We start from the raw sequence: 24,762 nt of genomic DNA on the forward strand, positions 1-24,762 counted from the left end.
CAAAACTAATTAGAGAATCTATAAAAATTGAAAGAAATAAAAAATATTTTAACCGTTCGGATAGCTACCACCTTAGTGCTGCGTGGAAGCGAATCATCAAATAATACATTTTTTAAATGTATGCCTATAAAGGTGAGCATACTTCAATAGGGATTACTGTTGGAAAGGCTATTTTAATTGACAATAGACAGGAAGGATGAGATCAAAGGGCTCGCATTACGCGATCTAATCCAAAAAAAAACCTCTTATGGAAGATAGATAAGGTTAAAAGATAAACTATGTTGATTTGAAGCTTTCGTGACTGCAGGAATCCATACTCTTTGGTTCTTTCGGTAAAGTCACGGAGATATAAAATAAAATAAATCACGACGTTTCGGGCACAACACAAGCGTCCGTCATCAGTTGGGAAAGCACCTGATGACGGACGCTTGTGTTGTGCTCGAAACATCGTGATTCATTTTATACCTACGTGACTTTACCGAAAAAACCAAAGATGGTCAGGTAAAAGCAGCACATTCTGAGAGAGAAACATGATTACGTGGGGGAAATAATTTGATATTCAAATGAATCAATCAGAAAAGACGATGGATAACACGATCGTTGCCAAAAAAGTGTAACTTTAAATAAGATCATCAGTAACGCAGTATAACAGCACAAGAGGTGTCACATGCTGCTGGTAAAGTGCTGATACACACAAAAAACCTAACCCCTCCCCACTTCCACATGCAAGCCCACAAAACCCCACACAACACGACATAACTATATCTCAATTGCACGGCACCAACATAAATACGACAAAATCAACCAAGGGAAATGAGGACAACGTGGTGTAAACAGTGCACGATGGTGCACATTCTTGTGTGGTCCCCCTGATATGAAGTGCATAGTATGGATGGTGCAGAGCATGTTCATGGAGCTTGTGTGTGCAATGCACTGCTGTTGTTCATCAGAAAATCCTTCTGCAGTCCAGCGAGCCACAGCTTCATCTGAAACAACAGACAAGGAGAATGCATGTTATGTAGAAACAATGGTGAAATAAAATATTTAAAAATACTTTTTTTTAAAAACACGCTTTAATGAGATGTACCGTACTCGTAATGGCAGAACTCCACGACTCCAGGAACTGGCTCCCCGAAGCTTGCCATAATGTAAGAGGCCGTGGTGATTTACAGGCAACGTGAGTTGAGCGTGGACAATTAGACCCATAAAAAAGATTGTTTAAAAATATTTATTTTTTATTTTAATGATATAATATAGTATTGTCATAAGTATGACATACCTATACCAAGTTTGCAGTCGATACGACATTGCGAAGACGGTTGAAATTGAGTTACAAGATTTGAGGATATGACAACAGACAGTGAGTTAAATCAAAGCGTGTAAAAAGACAGCGCAGAGTCAACAACTCCCAGTTCAAGTGATTGATCGAGCAGCATTCCTCTCCATTGTCAGCCCCGAGCCATTGGTGAAAATAAAAAGATTCCCTGATGGGGGAGGTTGGTCCCAACTAGACAACCACTCGTGTGCCTTTCCACAAAGTGGTGCCTATCATTCTCATGATCAGCCATTCAGTGCTAAATGAAGGCCTCCCTAGGCCGTTGCTACCCCTCAGTCAAGCTACGTCTACCACCTGCACACCAGCTTATTTCATTGCTCCATCTCCATGGTAATATGCTGTTGGATATGTTCCGTCCACTTGCTGCCACTCCATTGTTACCACTGTTAGTCTCACCCACCAGCCAGGGTCTTTTTGAGTCCTAATTTGTCCTGGCCATGTCCATTTTTCTTAACTGTCAATGTCTCCAATATCTGTATGTTCTCTAATCCATGTGTTCCTCTTTCTGCAATTACAAGCGTGCATCTCTCCATGCTTTGTGCACTTTTGAGCTATTCCATTTTCTTTGTTAATGTTCATGTAATGGATCTGTATGTCATAGCAGATAATATACATTGATTAAAATATTTATCTAGGCACACAGATATGCTGCTTTCATTATCAACACTTGAAAGGAATTTATTATAGTGTAGACCACCTTCCAAGATTTGAACTCATGACTTGATACCAAGGCAGTGCTTTAACCATAATGGCCACCTGGCCTTCATAGTGAAACGTCATGAGATAGTGCATTCTATTTTCCTTTGCCAGCCAATGAGCAAAAACCAACCATCCCTGCCACACGATAAATATAAACACCGATACCCCTTTTCCACTTAAACATTTGACCTGTGCCAGTACAGGGCCAGCACAGCACGGGTAGATTTCCACTGATATTTTGCTATGCAAAGCCAAAACTGAGCTGTGTTACGGTGGCCTCACAAGACTTCTGAATCTGGGGCCAAGCCATGTTAGGGGCAGGGCTAACAACAAAAGCCATCTGATTTCATCATATCTGAAAGACACACGGCATCACATCATCTACATCTGGCTGTTACGAATTGTGCATAACGTGAGGCGTACTGATCCGCGGCGCACTCGCTCAGCACAGCTCGGATGTGGAAGATGTATAAATATCCAACTGCTGTAACCCACGACGCTATGGCACTGAGAACCAGAAGAATTCCCGCGACTCATCTCCCTCACATGTGGTCCATCCAGGTTTTGCGTTGTCTCAGCCACTGCCATCATCGTCACGAACCATGATCTATTCCTAATTTGAAGCTTTCGTGACTGCAAGAATCCATACTTTTTGGTTCTTTCGGTAAAGTCACGTAGGTATGAAATAAAATAAATCACGACGTTTCGGGCACAACACAAGCATCCATCATCAGGTGGGAAAGTATGGTCTGCTGCTGAGGCCCGGACGTCGTGATCTATTTAATTTTATACCTACGTGACTTTACCGAAAGAACCAAAGAGTGATGATCTATTCCCTTCTGGATGAAGGCCTCCACAAGCTGTCACCATCCACCAGAGGTGGGACAAAGTCATTGTTATGCAAGTCCAAGTCGAGTCGCAAGTCATCAAATTCATGACTCGAGTCTGACTCGAGTCCAAGTCACATGACTCGAGTCCACATCTCATAGGTGGGACAAAGTCATTGTTATGCAAGTCCAAGTCGAGTCGCAAGTCATCAAATTCATGACTCGAGTCTGACTCGAGTCCAAGTCACATGACTCGAGTCCACACCTCTGCCATCCACCACGGTGCCATGATGTGGCAATACATCAAACTCTTGCACACGAACTGACCTCATCCACTGTGATGAGGATAAGTCATTGACCAACATGTTTAGAGCCTCTTACATGGCAAGGAACCAATCAATGTATCCACAGCTTGTAGCACCATCACAAGGCCTTGACATTCGTGTCCATGCACAGAGGATAACTCCACCGCACTGGTGTGTGCCCGTGTATATGTAACCATACAGACAAACCTGGCATTCACAATGGCACAGTTACAAATACAACTTGTGCACTAGCCACCTTTTACGGCTGTGTTCATGTTACATCAGGGCACGTGTGTTTGTGTTTGGTCACCTTGTCCAGTACGGCAAGGCTGGTTCTCAGGATTTCATTCCATTTCTGAACCTCGGCACGGCGGACCTTTCCTCGATGCAGCTCCAGCCAATCCCAGTCCACACTGCCAGCAGCACTGCACTCACAATCACAGCACATGGACACAATCGCACAACACATGGACACAATCGCACAACACATGGACACAATGAAACAATACATTGAAAGCACACATACAATCACAAAAGCATTTGGAGACAGCACATAGACAATCACAGAGCACATGGACACACAGCACATTGACAAAATCACACAAGACATGGACACAGCACTTGGATACAAGAACATCAACCTGCACACACAAGGAGTTGCATTCAAATGCACAAATATAATTGTTTTTATATAGCACTGTACAGAAATAGCATTTATTTGGAGGGGCGGTCAGTTTTAGGCAGAGAAAGAAAATGAGAGTATTGAGACTGAATTTGAACAGGGGAAGGCAGTCAACAGCACAGATATCGGGGGAGGGGTGTTCCAAACAACAGGGGCAGCAGAAGAGAATGAGCGACTTTCTATTGGGCAAAGGTTGCCTGGGGTCTTCAATAGAAAGCCACGGTTGCTGGAAATGAGATGAGAGGGGAGGTAGGGGAGTGTGTAGTGGGAATTAAGAGTGAGATGAGAGGGGAGGGGATAAGCAGGGGCAAGTCCACGGAGGAGCTTGAAAGACGGTTAGTACGATCTTGAAATTAATCCAGGACTGGACGTTGGATCCAGTGGAGGGAATGGAGTATTATTGCGATGTGGTCTAGTGCCGTAAGCCCGCACAGGAAGTGTGTGCTGCACGTACCTCTCCTGTGTGCCCAGGGCATGCCAAGCAGACAGACGGTGTGCGGTGTGCTCCAGTGCTCGGAGCTTGTAGAATAGCACGGCATTAAGGCACACCAGCATCAGCAGCCTGCACACCGTACACACGACATGCAAAACGCAGTCTGCTGCACCGTGACCATGACAAGCGGCCAGGGAAGCAACACTATACAGGCTGCACCACAATGTATGCAGAACCAGCACACAACACAAAGACACCACACATGAAGCACATTAGATCCTCCTCAAGACCTCACTTAATTGTGGTGGATAGTTTTTTTTTAACAGGTGGTATCATAATTAAGAGTGAAAATATAATATAATTTACAGTCCTTTGTCATTTCCCTACTGGATGAAGGTCTTCCGATACTGTATCGGTCATGAGGGTTGTTTTATCGTACTTCACCATGTAAGTCAGTGCAGAGATGTAAGAGAGAAACCCAAGACAGGTTCAGATATAACTCGCCACTCTTGTTGTTAGCTCTGGTCTGAACCTGAATTCAGGCCACTGGGTTTATAAAACAGTGCGTTAACCACTGAACCACTGCTCTTCCATGCGGCATATACTGAAATAATGTTACTGGGGTCATGGTGCAAATTGTTGCGTGTAAACTAGAGTGACAACACTGGTCTTGTAAGCTGTGATGGGTTCATGCTGATGATTACTTACACAACTGCTACGACGAAAAGCAGACGCGATATCCCAGTGTCGGCACCAACACCTATGGACAGACACATTGCGCATCGCACCGCACCACACCACAACAAGATCCACAACGTGCCACACCCACACGATACTGTCTGTTAGCGACAATAGACAAAACAAAAAATGCGCCACGTCTTGGTGCAGATGTTTTGAGCAATCCAATGTTGATATGTGGACAGTGGGTTATAGTACAGTGTAAGGATTTTTTATTGCATAAGGCCAGATTGACAACAACTCAGAGGTTTAAGTCCGGATCAGTAAATGAAATTGATTTAGTTGATGTGCAGTCGACGGTTTTCAATGTGTCTGTTGGTTCTCGGAGTTCACGGGTGGATCGCTATGTTGTCCATGGACAGCTCAGTGTCTACTGGGATTTCTTTCAATCTCCGCTTGTCAACGTTGTGGAGGGGAATGTGGTGCCCGGTGCGTACGACCAGCGCATCGTTACCGGCGGCCTTGGTGCGGTCCCCATGGCTGGCGCGTGGTGCGGCGTGGTGTACGTTGTTGGAAGTGGCGCCACCATCCCCGGCTCCGCGGACGTCCCGACGCCGGCTCTGTGTGCGCTGTCTCAGCTCAGTTGGGTGCGGCTGCGCGTGCCTGCTGGCCTCCTCACGCAACAACTCCGAATCTACAAAGACAAAGATGCCCCGTATAACCTTAGCAGACTGTTGGGGAAAATGCTGCTAAGCGAGCACCTATGAAGGCCGGCACGGCACACGAGGGATTGGGTGGCCAGCACCATGCCCGGCCGCCTTTGTATCATTTTAGGCTGAGTCGACCTAGGTCAGGTCCAGGACCAGTTCAGATAATCGTTACTGCTGTTGGCCCTGAGCAGAAATCAAACCCGGGTCGCCGGGTTCATAGCGCAAGACGCTAACCGCTACACAGTGGAATAGCGTAAGTCCGTCCAGGTATTTGTCCACCGCAGAACTAATGCCGTGCTGCTGATGTTACTATGCATGCAGATGATGCAGCAATGCAAAAAATAGCATGCACACAAATTGATAAATACATGCACACTTATCCAGCACTCGAAGGCTCCATCTCGTTGGACGCCATTTAATTAACCGTGTCATTATCCCTGCCTAGCCCTACCTGACCCCAAGATGACCCCAAGCTGACCGCTACCTGACCCCAAGCTGGATTAAGATATTCTGAGCTCAGCATAGCACAGTTTGGCTCCAGTTTAGTTTAGTAAATATAAAGTGGAAAACGACCCATACCATGATATCCCAACACTGGCTGGGCACGAATGTGCCAGTGATCACACATGTAACCCTAGCAGACTGTTGGGGTAAGGCGATTAAAAAACGTGCATTCACGTATATATGCACAAAGGCAAATATTCACCCTGTATATTCTGCACAGGCTTTCGAGGCAATGTCCTCATGGGAAGCATTATGTGAGAGATGGAGCCTCGCTTGCAAACACCCTGCCCACACGGCACCGATCACACCACAACTCACACACACACATACACCGAGGTCCACGCCGCCGCGCCACACCCAGAAGTACGCACCAAGGAGAGCGAAGTACTCAGCGAGGCCGGTGGAAGAGCTCTTGTCAATGAGCGCCTTCACCGGACCCCAGGGTTGCTTACGGAAGCACACCTCCCATGAGATCCTGCACACACACATACGTTCACAATGTAGCCCACGTAACCCTTGCAAAAGAGGAAATGCTGTTTCACGTGTCTCAATGGGTTCATTTCATCTCTTGGTTAGCTGAAGGTTAAGTTTCAAGCAACACTCACAATTGTCTAAGAGGCACACCGCCTTTGTGCATTTTGGAAAAAAACACCAGCGCTGAAGTGCATCGTGATCGTCTTATCTTCGATCACCATCAATGCACTGCACAAAGACGGAGTGCATTTTGTACACGTTTCTGTGTGTTGTTTTGAACTTGTGGTTTTTCCGGCCTGCACTATTATTCTGGTCATCTCGGCATTGACATATTTGTTTCAATAGAGCATACAATAACAACAATACATCACAACGACCTTGCTGCTGAGCAGCACACACCCACAGCAATAGCCACTGACATTTACAGATGTCACCACAGCAAATGTGCTGCACTTTGAGGGCACGTGAAGTATAGAAGGCTCGTTGGCAGGTCACGGGGCAAGCCCAAGTGTTACGGGTGAAGTGTTAAGATCCCCACTGTACCACACATAGCACCCACAGCACGCACTCATAGCACGCACTGCACCACGCACCGTCTCCAATTAAAATGTTGCAACTCCCTCACGGGGTTACAAATAGGACTCCATTCCCATAATCTACGCACAAAACCAGAGACATTTTCTAAAACGTAAAATGTACAGCCCTTTTGGCAAGCCACTGCTGGTTGAAGGCCTCCCATGTCAGTCATGGGAGTTGTCAGACCGTATTTCACCTAGCTGGTAGGTGCAGTTGAAAAAATGGGTGAGCAGGACCAGTTCAAATGCACATCTGACCCGCCCTGACTGGACAACTGTGCAAAAGAGCTTCATAGCTCATCAGATTCTTCCAGTCTAAATTAAGAGTCTGATTCTGCTAAGTCATAGAAACCAGCCAATGTAACGCTCCCCCAGTTTACTCTGCCACTACTATCAGAACGGATATAGTGCCGAGCCCTTGTTAACCCAGGATAGCCTCACCAGTCCCGTGACTTTCTCCGAGGGTCCTGCCAAGTTTACACAGTGGGAGCGATGATTGCTTTGTATATTCCAATTGAGTAATTTGCGGTAGTAATATTTTTATTTTGGCAAAGTTGGACCACGACTAAGCCAGCACACAATAACCTGCTCTTGTGAAAGACGTCACAGGATCTTTAGCTTCCACTGTGAAGCAGCAGACGGAAGGCCCCTCTTCCAGCAGCAGATTGATCACTTATGATGATGATGATAAAGGGACAGTGTGAATAATGGTAGCCACGGTTACCGCAGACGGGTGGTGTGGCTGCTGAGTCTCTGCAGGAGGAAGTGGTTGCGGTTGAAGAAGTACTCGCTGTAAGGGACATCGTGAGTGGCCACCTCTGAGACCACCACTAACCAATCGGATGACTCCTTGTTCATAATCTGCCGCGTGAAAAAACACATTTTAATAACGTTCTGGGACACAGGACTCCACTTTTTTGTCCCACATGGCCTCTCGGGCTGTTTGGGAGCCCTGGAGGTTGAACACAGTTCCCAATAGAAATATGAAGGTAATGTTAAATAATATACAGCCCTTTTGAATTACAGCTTTCGTGACTGCAGGGATTCATATTCTTGGTTCTTTCGGTAAAGTCACGTAGAAGGGAAACAATAAAATAAAAAAATTGTCACGACGTTTCGACTGCAACACAAGCATTCATCTTGCTGTGTTTTTCACACCTGATGATGATTGCTTGTGTTGCAGTCGAAACGTCGTGAGAATTTTATTGTTTTATATTTTTATTATTTTATTGTTTCCCTTCTACGTGACTTTCCCGAAAGAACCAAGAATATACAGCCATTTGTCAATACACTGCTGCTTGGAGGTTTGGCGTTTGCTTGGATCGGTAACTAGCCAGTGGAAAGCCACCTGTATAGTGAGGGCCCTGTGCTGACATGGCTCGAACATGCCAGTCTAAAAGGGGAAAGGCTGAGCCCATCCAGGTCCAGGTGTGTCCAATGAGAGCCATACATTAAACCAGAGCAGCAGAACCAGACTCATAGAACCCAGTGGAATACATCCCAGTCAGGCTTGACTCTACATTACGCTGCCCTTGTAAATGTACAGCCATGTTATCAATCTGCTGCTGAATGAGGGCATTCAAGCCGTGTGGGTCATGGGGATTGTTTGAGTATACTGAACCATGTTGGTTCAGTGTAGATTAGTGAAGGGGGGAGTGGTGGACACAACAGGACAGGTTAATATATTTTGGCTAACCATCGAATAAAGACGGTCACTGCATTGCGCACTTTCAGATGCGCTTCTGCTGCTGTCTAAAACGCTCTTCCTTCCAATATTAGGAAGCCACTGGAGCTATGCACTTTAAAATCTAGACTGAAAACTTATTTAATTAGAGCTGCTTTTTGTGTTTAGTTTGTTGTCCTTCCTCCGCACCCCAGATCAGTATGGTCAGTTACGTACGGTGCGACAGAAGTTCAACATACATACTCATCACGGATGTTTGTCGTGGCCAGGATAGACCCGAGTCGAACTAATGCACCACCACTCCCATCCCAGAGGTCATATATTAAGGCTAATATCAATTTGTTTTGTAACAATTTTGTCTCGCATTGAAGTGGGGAATGGGGCATTAGCAATGATATCTGTTGTCGCTATCGTGCCATTTTTCCATACCATGCCACCCGTGCTCTGCGCACATGCCGTGCCATGCGCGTCGCGTACGTTGCTTGCCAAGCTTTGCCACGAGTGCTGTGCGCCATCGCGCAACATCTCACCTGCACCTCGGTGGCAGTCGAGGATTTGGGAGTAAAGGGTCCGCCATTGAGGTTGATGGTGTAGGTGAGAGAGCGCTGCTCAGTGCCAGGCTTGGTCTGCTCCCATGGTTTACACACCACGTCTAGAAGGGGTACCACAAAAGTTAAAGTTTAATTTGTTGAAGCATGTGAGAACACAGGAGACCAGGATAGTCACGGCGAACACCGTACACTCCGCCATGCACAACACAGTGTATATACCCGATTATAAAACAAGATATAATTCAGTGCATGCTGTGTGTGCCATGTGTCCATGCTGTCTGTCTCGAGTGAATTGCTGTGTCGGATACCAGTGATTTTACGAGCCAGGAGGAAGCGTCGCATGAACAAGGAGTCGGAGAACAGCAGCTTTTCGAGTTTCTCCATTCCTACGCACACCTCGCGGTCGATGCACACCTGGCCCGGTGGCAACGTATGGGGCTTTCTGTCCACACCATCACCTGCACATATCCATGCACATCCCATAGGCACTCCAAGATTCTCCAAATAGCAACCATACTACCCACACACACACCAGATACCGTGCCAACCACATACACCATACACTATGCCATCGACACAATAGGCCTGATGCCAGGCACCACGTTCCCCAGGTAGCTGAATCACCTGCAGGGGTACCCTCAGAGGCATCGCTGTCGTCCGTGGAGGGATTTGTTCCGGGGCCCAGCTCAGGGGAGGGATAATCCCGCCTCTGTGGTTCAGGGGTCGTTTCTCTTCCCAACATTGACATGGCCAGGCCATCCACCTGCACACCATCACAAGCACCAGAACCTCAAGCCATGGCTGCACTCATTATTTTGGGAATCATCAGTGCAATAAAGCCATCACTGCCTACTGCTGCCTGTGTCTCAGGGGCTGTGTAGACAGCCCCCCACTGATCACTGTGGGGACAATTTGGCACTGCCTAAGGGCGATAATAAACAAATTACTGTAAAAGACATTGTTTCGTATAAATTATTTTTGTTGCTATTGTTACTTTGCACATTCCGTCCACCCTGCAATGTCCTGCACTGCCGCCACTGCCGATGGTCTTGGGGGTGGTTGCCCGTGTAACAGAGCTGCTTAGCTCAATGGGGCATTACCAGCTGATATAATAAAGTCTGAGTCTGTAACTCATCACTATTATCTGATGAGTTTCTCATCATTTACATAAAATGCTAGGATTGCATTAAAGTTAGAATTGGCTGAAAGTTTAAATACTTGCCTACATTTACACAATGCCATTACATGTGCAATAGGACCTTCACCAGAATTTCTCAACCCCAAGTCAGAAATGAAAAAGCACGACGCAATGGCAAGAGCAAAATTGGAACAGCAAAAAATGTAAACGAGTGTTTGTTTTGTTAACCAAGTTAAAACGCAAAGATTCTGCAGAATGACCCAATGAGCCAGGTAATCAAAACAACGATCCCCTGTATAGCTCGCAGGCTTCTGGGGAAAGTGCAGTTAATGAGCATCGATAAAGGCTAGCATAGAGCACGAAAGGGTTGTGTGGCCAGAACCACGTGCCATCACTTTAGTTTCCCCAGGGCTGACGTCCATACATCACACTTGGTAAGCATTTAAGCCTGATTCAATCTACAGGAGGCAAAAGGACCGATTCAGATATTACTTGCCAATGATGGTCGCAGGTCAGAATCGAACTCGGGTTGCCGGATTCATAGCGGTACGGTGCACTCATCACGATACCACCAGTCCGCCTGTCAGGTCACTCACACACACGCTCTCTCTACCTGCGAGAGATCTCCTCTGCTGCCGTGTGGAGAGGTGGACGCCAGGTGGGTTGGTGGCGCTCGTGGAGATCCCATGCTGACGTCTGGCGTGGCAGCCCTGTCGGGCGTGCGCGTCCCGTGTGGAGCGTGCGCAGAGGAGCTCGGCGTGCTCGGGGTGACCGCGGCGCGGGCAGAGCGTGAGCTGCCGGGCGTGTGAGGGGTGTGCGGTGTGTCGGCCGTGTGGGGTGTGTGGGGAGTGTTGGGAGTGTGGGGTGTGCGTGGAGATACTGCGATTTGCAAGGGCTGCCCGTTGTCGGGGCTGCGGGGTGAGCGTACGGTGACCGGCGCTAGCGCGGTGCGTGTGGTTTCGCCCGTGCGAGGAGTGCGTGGACTCAGTTCAGGGGCTGAATTTGAGGCTTCCTCGGCTTCATCGCCAACACTACACAAAAAAGACAAAGATCCCCCGTATAGCCTTCAACAGACTTTTGGGGCATGTGTTGGAAAGCGAGCACTTATTGTCGGATTTGTAGTGAAATGTTAACGCTACAAACATGCACATGAATTCCCCATGGTTACCATCAAAATCATCATCACAATTATCATCATCTCCCACACCACCAGTACGAGGGTGCACCTTGAATTTAACTCCAGATGGCCAGCGCATTTAGAAGTAGGCTGTCATTTGAAGTGCACAGACATAATTTTGATGACCAGCCAACTCTATAAGTGTACTTATAATTGCTGTCATTAAAGCTGGGCTAGCCATGAGCCTGACATTTAGCATGACCACAAGTCAAATTGGAATTCAAACTCTACAGCCCTTTGTCAATCCACTCCTGGACGAGGGGCTCTCTCTACCGAGCGCAGCAAAGATGTGAGAGCATAGAAGTATGGTACAACAATGGAATTTGCGGCAATGTCCTCTACTGCCGACAAGGTAGCCCTGTAAGTTATAACACCTGTTATGCATGCCAGTCACCCAATCCGAGAATTATCCAGGCTCAAGGCTGCTTAGCTTCCAGAACTGGTGACATCAGGAGCTTCTGGGTGATTTGGTCACAAGCAACAGGACTTGCCTGAAGCTGATTGAATGTGAATTTGTGTATGGCTGCGTGGGTATGTGTGTGGGTTTGTGTGTTTGCACGCACGCGTGTTCATCTCCTTCCGAGTGTAGCGTTGAGTCACTTCCGTACGCCTGTTGCACATACTGCAAGAACTCCCGACTATCCAGTGTCTGATCGCAAACATACACACAACACACACCAGTACACCTTAGCCTATCTTCACATTGCACTCATTTAAGTTTATTTTGAATTATTACGTGGATATTCCCCAAGTTAGGTTAACAGTTTGATCCGTCAGGTCGCCCTAGTTATTCCTGGCGGTGTATTAACAGTACAGATACATTTAGTGATAGGTTTTTACCCTTTCAACTGGTACAAAAACTGACACCTTTATGCAAGGCATCATGTTTGCAATAACCACAACACAAGCAGTCAAAATGCAAACAAAAAGAAACAACTCTGATAATGATATGCACTGTCCATATCATTATCAGAGTTATTTTTCTTTGTTTGCATTTCTGATAATGATAATGATATGCACTGTCCATATCATTATCATTATCAGAGTTGTTTATTTTTGTTTGCATTTTGACTGCTTGTGTTGTGGTTATTGCAAACATGATGCCTTGTATAAAGGTGTCAGTTTTTGTACCAGTTGAAAGGGTAAAACCCTATCAGTATATTTTGCCACTGGTAAATGAGGTCTCAGTGTACAGATACATGTCGTGTGCTTCACAGTGGACGTTAAATTTCTCATGACGTCATTCACAATGAGGAGACCATTGTGTTCGAGTTTGTTTGATTTGCTACACAGATGATCCCGTTTAACCAGCTTCCAGGCTAGTTTATAAGGGAGGTCCGTGGTGCGTGAACACAGCAGGAAAATAAACAAAAGCCAAAAACATTAATATTGCAGAGAAAGGCATCATCGTCCATATTTGCCAAATTTAAAAAATTACACGGAATTTGCTCAATGTGGATTACACATTGCTTGCAACTGGAAGACTATATTAATCTGTGAAGTATTTTGCCTTCGTTATGTTTGTGAATTGTGAGAATTGTGCGAATACCAAATGTACAACATTATCATTCAATGTATGTAGCTTCTTATGATAATTACCATCTCAAAGTACTTTAGAAGTTAAAATTTTATTTTGCTTCAACAGGTGAGAACTCAAGAGACCAGGATAGCCTCATTTGCCAGAGTGACATGGGGTGTTAGTATGTCAGTAGGGGGCGATGACTGCTACGAGTAATTTGCGGTGTCATTCTCGAATTTGGCAAATTTGGCCCCTGACGCCGGCCCACAATGGCCCGCCTTGAAATAGGCAATTTCGTCAGGGGAAGCAGCCGGCACATAGAATTATTATTGTTGTGACACTGCAGTAATAACTAGGGTGGCTACCACATTCAAACCGTGAACCTCTGCAAAAGGTGCCAACGCGCTGCCACTGAGCCGTGTCACCAGCCCCAAATCGCAATACAAGAGTAAGGTTCCACATGAAGTGAGGTTGAAGTACAAATTATGAACAATAATTATTTTAAATATCTATAAACTAGTCAAATTTAAATTTTGACTTTAAACTTTCGTGACTGCAGGAATTCATATTCTATGGTTCATTCGGTAAAGTCACGTAGAAAAATATTAACAATTAAATAATAAAAATAAAGATAATAAAAAATATCACGACGTATCGATCGCAACACAAGCAATCGTCATCAGGAAAAATGTTTTGTTATAATTCTTTCTATCTACGTGACTTTACCGAAAGAACCATAGCATAGTCAAATTTACACAAGAAATTAAGTAACTAAACAATACAGATTTCCAAAGAAGTTTTTACAGTATGAACATTTGCACAGTACATTCCACACCACCAACAGCAGAGTTGTATGCACATTACATCAAGCCCAGGTTGCCACCTGCCTACGTCCTGGTCAGTAGAGCAGTACAGCAACATCCATTGTTGTATTGTACTTCTATGCTTCCACATATATGCTCCCCACGCTCACTAACTTACACTGACCAGCACGGTGAAGTATGGTCATATAACCCTCGCAATCTGCACAGGCATAATGGGGGCCCTTATCCAGGTCTGTACAACTACACTCGTGTGTACACTCAGACACACCAAGTCATGCACAACGACTACACGAACATTTGCACACTTCATTACAGACGGCCACACAACACAAAGATACATCAAGCCTACCCACACAGCTTGCACATCTATAAATCATAACCACAAGGAAGGTTGACCTTGTGATGCCCAGCCGCGTGGCATGCGCACCCCAACACGACATTTGACTGCGCTGCACGACACCTCCACACAACACAATGTACTTCATACAACAGTGGGTAGACAATGGCTGATGATGATACGAAACACACCAATGTGACATTTACATTTGCCCAAACTTACACCAAGGCTGCCATCTATAGCTTCAAGGTCAACAAACTATGGATAATGCTGATGATGCTGCTATATCTCGCCATTACTGCACAGCATGTTAATCGATCACTGCAGAATTAAGCTTTAAGTGGTTGAGACTAACGAAAGAATGGCAGCCAAAATAGAGAACACACCCACGGGGATGTCGACCGCGGATTGATGGAGCGACAGAATGATGAATTCAGCTCGTGTGCTGGAACTAGCTGGGATTGTTTCTATGCAAGACTGTGAGAGGCGGCAATGTCTTGGAGAGGCTGTCATGTGATAGTGGACAGATCATGGTTTATTATGATTATAATGCCGCTTTGTGTGTTTAGTTTGTTGCCCATTCCCCTCGCACCTCTAATTATCATGGTTGGCTATGTACGATGCTAAAGAAGTTCAACATACATACATACAATGCTCGCATTGAAATTACTTATCCAATGGGGCTGTAAACATTCTATACAGTGATGTGTGAATAAACAGGTCTTATAACAGGAAGTATGGTGCATGTTGCAAGAAAAGCAGTGCTTTAGTCATGAAGTGCGTTACCTTGTCAAGCAGGGAGTTCTGCCAGAGCCGGAAGATCATGAGGAACGCTCTGTCCCTTGCACCCAACGACGAGAAGAAATACTGCGCCCGCAGTCACACGAAAATCGCACCACACCACATGTGCCGAACCGCACACAGCAACGAGATGCATTGCGCACATCGCTCTCACCAACCACACAGTACGAACGTGCACCTCGCTTGGTACAGACGCAGTGTTGACATCACCACCTGTTTACCGGCACACAACGCTTTTTGTCGGAGTGTACGGCTATACATGTGCTTTCTTTTGGTGTGTAGTCAGGTCGTGTCCAGGCATGTACCAGCTTACCCAATGCTCAGTGAACCAGAGAATTCAAACATTTATGTTTATAATTTTTACTGTCGAGTTTATATTGTTTCCCAATTACCGTTTCATTAATATCATTGTTTTCCCACTCATTTAGCTTGCATTTGACATGAGGATAATATTTGCAAGTAACGTGATGCTATATACATATACCTTAATACTGGCTGGCATCTCAGTTTGCCTGCGTGCTGCATTCCCATTGTGTAGGAATCTTCACCAACCTGCCGTGACTCGGGTGGTGAACCGTGATGAAACAACCCCACAGTCAACGCGCCTAAAATGCGCCACCCCTCACCCCCACCACAGGCCCTCAGCGGTTCTGGATCCACGAGCCCTGGTGTTGGCCAGTATGACGAAGGGCGCCCCCCCTCACCCTTCACCCACCCGCAATGACCAGTATGGAGAATTATGGTCAAACAACCCCCACGATTGGGGAAAACCCTTAATTCAGCAGTAGACTGTCAAAGGGTTGTAAATAGCTGTTGTTGTGATGATATTCGGTGTGATGGGCAGTATTGTGGAGTGATACGTTACAGCAGAGTGCATCGCAAGCGCGACCGCTGTGACGTGGTGTAGTGATGTGGGGCTGTGACGTAGTACTCACTGGGGGGTGTAGTGATGTGTGATGCTGCAGGCTGGTGGGAATAATGCTCACCTTTTCATTCTGCGTGCACACCTGAATGGCATTGGGAATGACCCTCGCTGTCTTTTCCTTCGTCACCACAGTAATCTCCTTCATCTGAATTGTCAACTGCAATACACAGCACACCACAACAAACCGGGTGGAACACATCACGTGCTTCACCCCGATACCGCACACAAAGACCCCCCCCCCCCCCCCGTATAGCCTTAATAAACTTTTGGGCCAGGTGCTGTTAGCGAGCGCCTATGAAGGCCGACACGGCACACGAGGGGGTGGGTGGCCAGCACCACGATCCGGCCGTCATTGTCTCCCGAATACCAATGTTTATACATCGGACCAGGTACTCATTTGAGGCTGAGTTGGCCTACGGCAGGCCCCGGACCAGTTCAGATAATCGTCACTGGTGACACGGGTCGCCAGTCCACTGCGCCACCATTCCCCACACCCACACATGGTAGTTTTTAGTACTTGTTCCAATTTTTGTTTGCTTCATTGCTGTGATTTAGTTTTTCTCGTCAATTTGGTGACCCAGGCCTAATCGGAGGTGCGGGGGAAGGACAACAAACTAAACACAAATGCAATTATAAAGAAGTGAGTTTTAAATTTAGATAAAAAAATGCATAGCTCAAGTGGTTTTTTAATATCAGAAGGAAGAACGTTCCAGTAATAAAATCACCTGGTGATACCACGTTGCCTTTGGTGCGCAAACAAAATTAACAAATAAAAAAACTCAAACCGCTCAATAACAGTGGCCTGAAAATGGAAAATATACAAATTTGCTACTTTTCAGGCAATGGCCCTTCTTCAAAGTGCAAGTTTATTTCGCCTAACCCAAAAATCAATAACGGCCTTAATAGTGCTGTCTGTTTGGTGCTGGCTGCTTGGCGTTTCAGCCCTTTGGGCCTATGCTCAGCAACCGTGAACAAAAAACACTTCGACAATCACGCGCACCAGCGTTTCCCAGTGGAAGATGTTGGAGTGGAAGCAGATCCATCCCTCGGAGAGGTAGAGACGTCCGTGAACAAGTATGTCTCTCTGCAGCGCGCACGAGTAGTCTAGGAGACGTGCGCAGCGAGCGACATAAACACAATAAGTGTGGGGGGGCAGCACGCTCGCATGTACCCCCGGCACACAGCTCAGGTACCCATAGGAACGCAGTGCACAGTGTGGGAAGCACACAAACCACACGCAAGCAATCTCATGTGCACATGCAGCATCGCAGTCTGTAAGCGGCAACACACACACAATACTACCGAATTAATGAATATAACAGCGACAGAGTTCAAACAACACGATACAATGCACAGCGTACACAGCATGTGTTTCCAAAAACGTGCACACAGTAAAAATGACAGAGCACACACAGCACACAACAGCGTATTCAGTACATACATTCACCACAGCAGTGCACACGATCTCCTGCACGCCATACAAGAGTACGTACATCACATACCGTGATAGGCACATCTCCACCGGCAGTGTTGACAACTCAAGTAGGTGTGTAGTACAGCTGCCGCCACACACGTGCTTGTGTATTCACGTGAAGTGTTTGTGTTTAGGTGCAACGTCCATTCCTACAGGTGTGTGCAAGCTCATGCACATTTTGGCGTAAATGCAAAAAACAAAGATCCCTCGTATAGCCTGATCAGATTGTTGGAGAAAGTGCTGTTCGCGAATACCTATGAAGGCAGGCATGGCACACGAGCGGGTGGGTGGCCAACACCATGCCCGGCCGCCTTTGTCTCCCCAGTTGTGATGCTTAGACACCACACCAAATACTCAATGAAGGCTGAGTCAACCGAGCGGAGACCCATAACCGGTTAAGATTATCGTCACTGGTGGTGGCCGTGAACTGTAATTGAACTCAGGTCACTGGGTTTGTAGTACAGCGTGCAACCCACTACACCACTGCTTTCCTTTGTGAATGCCCACACACCCACACACACCGACGTTTCTGCTCGTGGCCTTGCATTGGCAGTACGGTTGTGCGAGCGTGTGCAGGTGCGTGTAACAGCAGAGCCTCGTACCCACGACGAGGTGTTCGCTCTCCGGCAGATGTTTAAAGATGCGTCGGAAGACATCATTTCTCTGCCGGTAGGGGGCACTCCCTCCCTACAAAGACAAAGATCCACCATGTAACCTCGTTCAAAAAACTTTTGGAGAACGTTACTTTGGCAAGCAACTACAAAGGCTGGAACGGCACACAAAGGGGGTTGGGGGTCAACACCACACCCGGCTGCCTAAGTCCCCCCAGTGCCGATGTTTACACACCACACCAGGTACTCTGTTAAGGCCAAGTCGAGCTAGGGGGGGCATGGGATCAAATATTCACCATTCATGGGCAGGCTCCGAACACACACATGCCTATCAGTTAGCACCTAACAAGTCTGGCACAGTCCCATGTGGCCTGGCTTAGCCAAACCCCGATTAGATGGCTATAGCCTGCACAAAAGACTTGGCAACGCTATGACTCCAGGGACATAACTAGCTCGATAAATTAATAAAGCTAGCTAGGTATAGAGCTCGCGACAGAGATATAGAGATAGCTATAGACTTGACAATAAACTTGGCATGAGCTCCCACACTCCCGTCAGCCACGCGGCTCGATGGGCCGCACCCTCCCCGTCCCTACTGTTCAGCGACCCGTTGGCAAGCAATTTAAACAAACACTCTCTTAGCGAACGTCCAAAGCAGGCTTTAGTTGATACATGCATTCCGAAGCTAACATCTATCCTTTATTTTCCGCCATGGCCATGAAGTTGTAACACAGCGAGGCATGGCACTGACCCCTTGCCACCACAACTAGTTCCGAGGGTGGCCCGGGTAAGAACGCAAGGCGCGGAATGAAATCCATGCTCAGCAGTCTCCTTGGTGTAGTCACCCAGGTCCGCTTGGTGCCGGGCTGGCCCGGTAAGTTGCCGCCGTAACGCCTGGCTGAACCTAGTTGTCTGGTTTGTGAACCGAGTCGGGCAAACAACAACCCAGTTTTCAAGAAAACATTCGTGAACAGCAATGTTGGTTCAGAGCCAGCCAAGCCCAGAAAGCATCTGGCGATACAACATTTTATGCTTTTGTCAATCCTTGACGTAGTCCTATTATATTCGTTATTTTACACATATTGTTTAGCTAAAATTAATGAGAGAAAATATGTTGTACATGACCTTTAGTTTTGCCCATATTTATCCTGAGATCTAGGACAGCTGCTGAAGGTGTACCGGAATGAAAGTGATGAAATAAAGGGGTGGACGGTAGCAGGTTAGAGTGCTTTTGGCTGAACTGAACAATAACAAGTTACATACCAATGTGAAAAAAAGTTATTAATCAGTGCCCTACTACCCGCTGTAACATCTCATTCACAAACATGGTCATGAACAGCAAACATTGAACAAAAACTGAAATTAGCACAAACAAGCATGAAGAGTCGGTTAAATTTTGATTTAAAGCTTTCGTGACTGCAGAGATTCATATTCTTGGTTCTTTCGGTAAAGCCACGCAGAAGAGAAACAACAAAACAACACAAACACAAAACAACAAAAATTCTCACGACGTCTCGACTGCAACACAAGCAATCATCATCAGGTGTGTTGTTTGTTGTTGTTGTTTCCCTTCTGCGTGGCTTTACCGAAAGAACCAAGAATAAGCATGAAAAGGTGAATGCTTGTAATAGCAGTGAGAGAGAGAAAGAGGAACACGTGGATTAGAGAATGTATGCAAGATAAATGGATTCAAATTGTAAAACAAAACTAAGTATGCAGGACACATCGCTGGAATGGATGATGACCGATGGTCAAGCATAATTATAGAAGTTGAATCCAAGGAATGGAACGGGTCCGAGAGACGTCCACCGTGGAGATGGAGCGATGAGACCAGCTCGTGTGCAGGTGCCAGGTGGATTATTACATCGCAGGATCATAAGATGGTGGCAGCTGGGGGGGATAGGGGGGGAGGCCTTCATCCAGTAACCATGGTTAATCATTATAATGAAGCATGGCATAGCATTTCCAGCGGTATAATGGACTCACACGTAACTAAATCAGTTACTTGCCAATTTCCAACGAGTGCACCAAACAGAAATGCTCAGATACTTGAGCAAGTCCTTGTGAATTTGCCGCTTCTCCAGACTCACCCTCTCAACTGCGTCTGCCTCTGCACCCGTCGCCTTCTTTGCTTCCGAGTCCATGACGTTGGAAGATCACACCTAAACACAAACACGCACCCACACACACGCCTTAAAACAAATACGACAGGAACACTGCACACAAAAAACACAGCAAGCCACAGAAAGAAACGCCAACTGTAATATGATTTATGTGTTTCGCTGCGGACCGTATGCTGTGGGGCATTATGGAATAGTCTACTGCTCGATGAAAGCCGCCACATGGGCCTGTGATGGTTTAGAAAGGCCGATCTCCCCCATCCAGCCCCAGTGGTGGTGCAGCCAGAGCAGCAATCCTCGTCACCGTTTTGTGGCAAACTCTGTGCTGGTTCAGGTCAGCACTCCCTCGTACCTAATTACTGCTCAATTAGCATAGACATAACAGTCATTTCCCCCATACTGTGAAAACTTGACAGGAACCCTCGTGGAAAAAGAGCATGACAACGTCATTCTGCACATAAAATAGCTGGACAGTTTGGTAACTCTATTCGAGCAGCAGCAACAATAGGACAGACGTGGCCGGCAGGTGTGGACGTGCCAGGGCATCGACAGGGTATGTATTATTCACTGCGCCCCTACACGTGCAGACACTCTGCTGCACTCACCCACTCGCACAGCCACTTACTCAGTGAACTGACCCATTGACCAACTCGCTCACCTCTCCCCAACCCTGAGACTGACTGAGTCAATTGCATCCACTTCACCCGCTCGCTCGCTCACTCACACCTCATGGTTCATTCACTTACGAAGCATAATACAAATTAAAAAAGTAGATTTTGCGCTTTAGGGGGGTATTGTCCACTATTTTTTTTTTTACAATATAACTCATGGCGTGGTGGGGTGGGGTGGGCTGAGAAGGAAGATGGCACGGCAAGGTCCTGGCGAAGGGAACAGCGTGATGAGACAGCTGTACACAGAAGCTATCTCGCGGTGGGGGATTGTGAGTTCTTTCCTGATTGAATACATCACCAGAGTTGCACAAAGTCATTGAAATAGAAGAAAGCGGTGGAGCAAAAGCCTGATAATTGAGTGAAGGGCACATCTTATGTGTAGCTGGGAACTCGCTACACCAGATGTGTCTAACTCCTGCACTCAATACAGTACTCCCAACTCTCTAACCCACTCCGAATGAACTCACTCAATACCAACAAACGCTACCACTCGGTATTTCCACTCACTTAAACCACACCGAATCAGCTTGTTTCATATCACTTCACACCATCATTTCCACACTCATTTCATAACACTTTCTTATCACATGAATTCATGAAGTTAATTCCTTTTCCACCATTGAGTCACAGGCTCCCACTCATACATTAATGTATAGTACTCACATATTTCAACTGATGCACACATCCACCTATTCATCATATATTTACACGCTCCACTTGCAGATTCACCCATTTACACATACAACCACTCACATATGCTCATGTGGCAAGCTGTTAACTCCCTCGATCCCGACTTTGACGCCTGCTGTATATTTGGAGTTTGCATGTTCTTCCCGTGGTGGCGTGGATTTTTCTCCGGGTACATTTAGAAACGCGAGTTTAGAGTATTTGGCTGCTATAAATTCCCACGTGATAAGCCACTTCTCGTTGAGTTCTCATTTGTGGCCATGTCGCTTCCGAAAACGACCTTTAATCTCAGTGGGCCTTACCTGGTAAAATTTAAAATATATAGCTTTTTAAATGTATATAATTTTTTGTTTCACCCACTTAGTTAATCGTACATACATATACTCACCCATGCAACGATTAACCCACCCACTCATTCAAGTTATTCATGAACTTATATATGTACAGTATGTCAAACTTATTTAGCACTTTACGTAGCCAACTCTGCTCACATTCACTTACTCATGCACACCTCACCTATAAACTCAAGCCTCCATCCATATACTGACTCCTCCACCTACTCACCCACGGACCCAACTGCTCTTCAACTACCCAGGCACTACTTGACTATCCACTAATCCACGCACTCATTATCTCATTGTTCAGTTTCATTGATTAGGTATAGCCCTGTGAGCCATGCGGCTCTTGACTCGGGTGCAACCGCAACAAACAAAAACATGAACAAGGAACATCTTAAAGTGACTACGCAAAACAGAAAATTTCAGGAAAAAACAGCCTTCCACAAAAAGCACCGTATATCAACGTTGTGTGCAAAAATCCCAGTGGGATGCAAGTCAAACAATAACAACCATAAGACAATTTAGATTAAAGTTATCAGTCTAACTCTGTACTACAACAAACAAAAATGGCTAAACCAAAACGTTTTCGAAATCACCAAAGTAAAGCTATAAAACAATGTAACAGTGATCATAGAACTGTGATTCAAATTGAACAATAAACGATATACATATCATGTACGACCAAACTTTGCAGCAATAGCTGGCAGCATGAATCACTCCATAACAGCAGGAGTACCAGTAGGAGTATCAAAAATGTTCAATGCACCTTTAAAGATCAGCACACTATAATCAACCCACCAACTTATCACCCACTCACCCGTCCACTCACTAAGCATCTACCCAATCACTGACCCCTCCACTCACTCACCCGTCCACTCAGCATCTACCTACCAACTTCTGACCAACTTCATACTCACTCACCCAGCATCTACCCAACAACTGATCACCCACTCACCCCTCCACTCACTCACCATCTACCCAAACACTCACCCCTCCACTCACTCACCATCTACCCAACAACGTATCAACCACTCACCCTCACTCACCCGTGCACTCACTAAGCATCTACCTACCAACTTCTGACCAACTTCACACTCACTCACCCATCCACTCACTCAGCATTTACCAAACAACTGATCACCCACTCACCCTCACTCACTCACCCATCCACTCACTCACTCAATCACCCCACTCTGTGACATCTCCAGGGAGATATCGTCACCGGTGTAAACGAACCCCGCTTTGAGACACTCGGCGTGACAGGCTCCACACACACCGGGACTGTCCGTCTCACATCCATCATCCACCAACCTTACACACACAGCCACAAGCTGAAGCAAGCCGGCTTCTACACGTCTCCAGTTGCCTGCCCTGAGCCCGTGGCGAATTCCACGTTAACGTGGCAGGTGCCAATCTACCCGCGATGTCACTGGTTACACCCAACACAGCGATACTTGCTGGGATCTTTAAACAAATATCTGAACGCACGATGATCATTGGAGCTCCTGGGTCAATCAACTGCTGGATGAAGCCCGACAACGCCGTGCTGGTGGCGGAGATTGTTTGACCATACTTCACCAATGTTGGCCACGTGCGAAAGACGTATCAACAACGAGGTTGCAATCAAAGTGGCAATAATACATTGTAATTCAACACTTAAAAGCGAACCACTCACCTACGCCAAGCCGGAGGTGGGGGTGTGGAAGGAGTTGTGGTTAGGGGGCGATCGAGAGAAAATAAATGATTGGGCTCGTGGAGGTTTGCTCGAGGAGGTGATGTGGAAGGGGAGAATGAGGAAAGTGACAACAGACGAGGAAGCGCTGCGCCTGATGGGGGGGGGGGGTTCAGGCACGGAGCGAAAGCAGAGCAGGGTGAGACACGTGGCAGTGGGAGTCAGGCGAGGGGGTAGCGACTGGAAGACACGACAGGAGTGGGGGTCCCCGCGATCCCCCGAACTCCTCCGCTGCCACCCCCAGGAGATAATTCGCCGTCGTGGGGGTGGGGGGCCCACACGACTACGCGGAGCTTCGCGACAGCCACCCCGGAGCGCCCGCGAGCCCGGCAAGCGACAGCTGCGTGACGAGGCGGAGAGAAAGAGGGGGTATCGCGACCCCACGCGGGCAATTAACGAGTACAAAAGTGTCGAGAGTCCCCCCAATAGGACCCCCCCCCCTCTTCACCATCTCCCCCCCGCTTACCTGTAGCGAGGGAGTCTCCCCCTTCCCGTATCCGCGAGACCGGAGCCACGCCCATGTCACTATAAAAACACGCCCACTAGGGGGGGGTCATCCAATGGGAGATGCGCCCGTGTTAAAGCCCCGCCCTTGTTACACCCCCACCCACCCCCCCGCCTTCCCCACGCCCCCCCCCCCTCCGCAACCGGCGTGACGTCATCACAACAATGCAGGTGGCGCGCATGGATGTGGCCGGGCGGATATCGACCACGCGAGTCGATTCTGGAAGTCGTCGTGCGACGATTCTCAGGAATCGATTCCTCGCTGTACGCACGTGGCGTTGACGCCGGCTATGTGTGTTGTTGTTGTTGTACTTCAGGCTCGCGTCGTGGCTACTGTCCGCCTAGTGTCGTGGCTACTGTCCGCCTAGTGTCGTGGCTACTGTCCGCCTATTGTCGTGGCTACTGTCCGCCTATTGTCGTGGCTACTGTCCGCCTAGTGTCGTGGC

At 47.0% G+C, this 24,762-nt stretch overlaps 1 protein-coding gene across 3 annotated transcripts; it reads right to left on the reverse strand.

The window, feature by feature from the left end:
* Positions 1–439: 439 nt before the first annotated feature.
* LOC144932640 (protein Aster-C-like) lies at positions 440–24,325 on the reverse strand. Of its 3 annotated transcripts, none has more exons than XM_078856901.1 (18): positions 24,279–24,325; positions 20,355–20,426; positions 18,256–18,340; positions 17,180–17,283; positions 16,241–16,336; positions 15,240–15,320; positions 12,337–12,422; positions 11,210–11,627; positions 10,083–10,221; positions 9,767–9,916; positions 9,438–9,559; positions 7,948–8,084; positions 6,546–6,649; positions 5,475–5,654; positions 4,991–5,042; positions 4,304–4,411; positions 3,478–3,592; positions 440–986 (listed from the first exon to the last, which is right to left on the reverse strand). In XM_078856901.1, the coding sequence occupies exons 2-18, from the start codon at positions 20,406–20,408 to the stop codon at positions 909–911; spliced, it is 2,109 nt and encodes a 702-aa protein (XP_078713027.1). In that variant the 5' UTR covers positions 20,409–20,426; positions 24,279–24,325; the 3' UTR covers positions 440–908. The 3 variants fall into 3 exon arrangements, with proteins under 3 accessions (XP_078713027.1, XP_078713028.1, XP_078713029.1); XM_078856902.1 differs by lacking the exon at positions 24,279–24,325 and adding an exon at positions 23,756–24,191; XM_078856903.1 differs by lacking the exon at positions 24,279–24,325 and adding an exon at positions 19,016–19,176.
* Positions 24,326–24,762: the final 437 nt, after the last annotated feature.

This window comes from Lampetra fluviatilis, chromosome 5 (assembly GCF_964198595.1).
Source record: "Lampetra fluviatilis chromosome 5, kcLamFluv1.1, whole genome shotgun sequence".
Taxonomy (NCBI): Eukaryota; Metazoa; Chordata; class Hyperoartia; order Petromyzontiformes; family Petromyzontidae; genus Lampetra; species Lampetra fluviatilis.

Bases quoted from the DNA above. Each gene is read 5' to 3' on its own strand.
- LOC144932640 (XM_078856901.1), bottom strand. From the start codon at position 20,408: ATGGACTCGGAAGCAAAGAAGGCGACGGGTGCAGAGGCAGACGCAGTT. The intron at 9,560-9,766 runs GTATCCGACACA...TACCCCTTCTAG, and splicing joins CCTGGCTCGTAAAATCACTG to ACGTGGTGTGTAAACCATGG. The intron at 5,043-5,474 runs GTAACGATGCGC...GTCTGTCCATAG, and splicing joins GGACCGCACCAAGGCCGCCG to GTGTTGGTGCCGACACTGGG.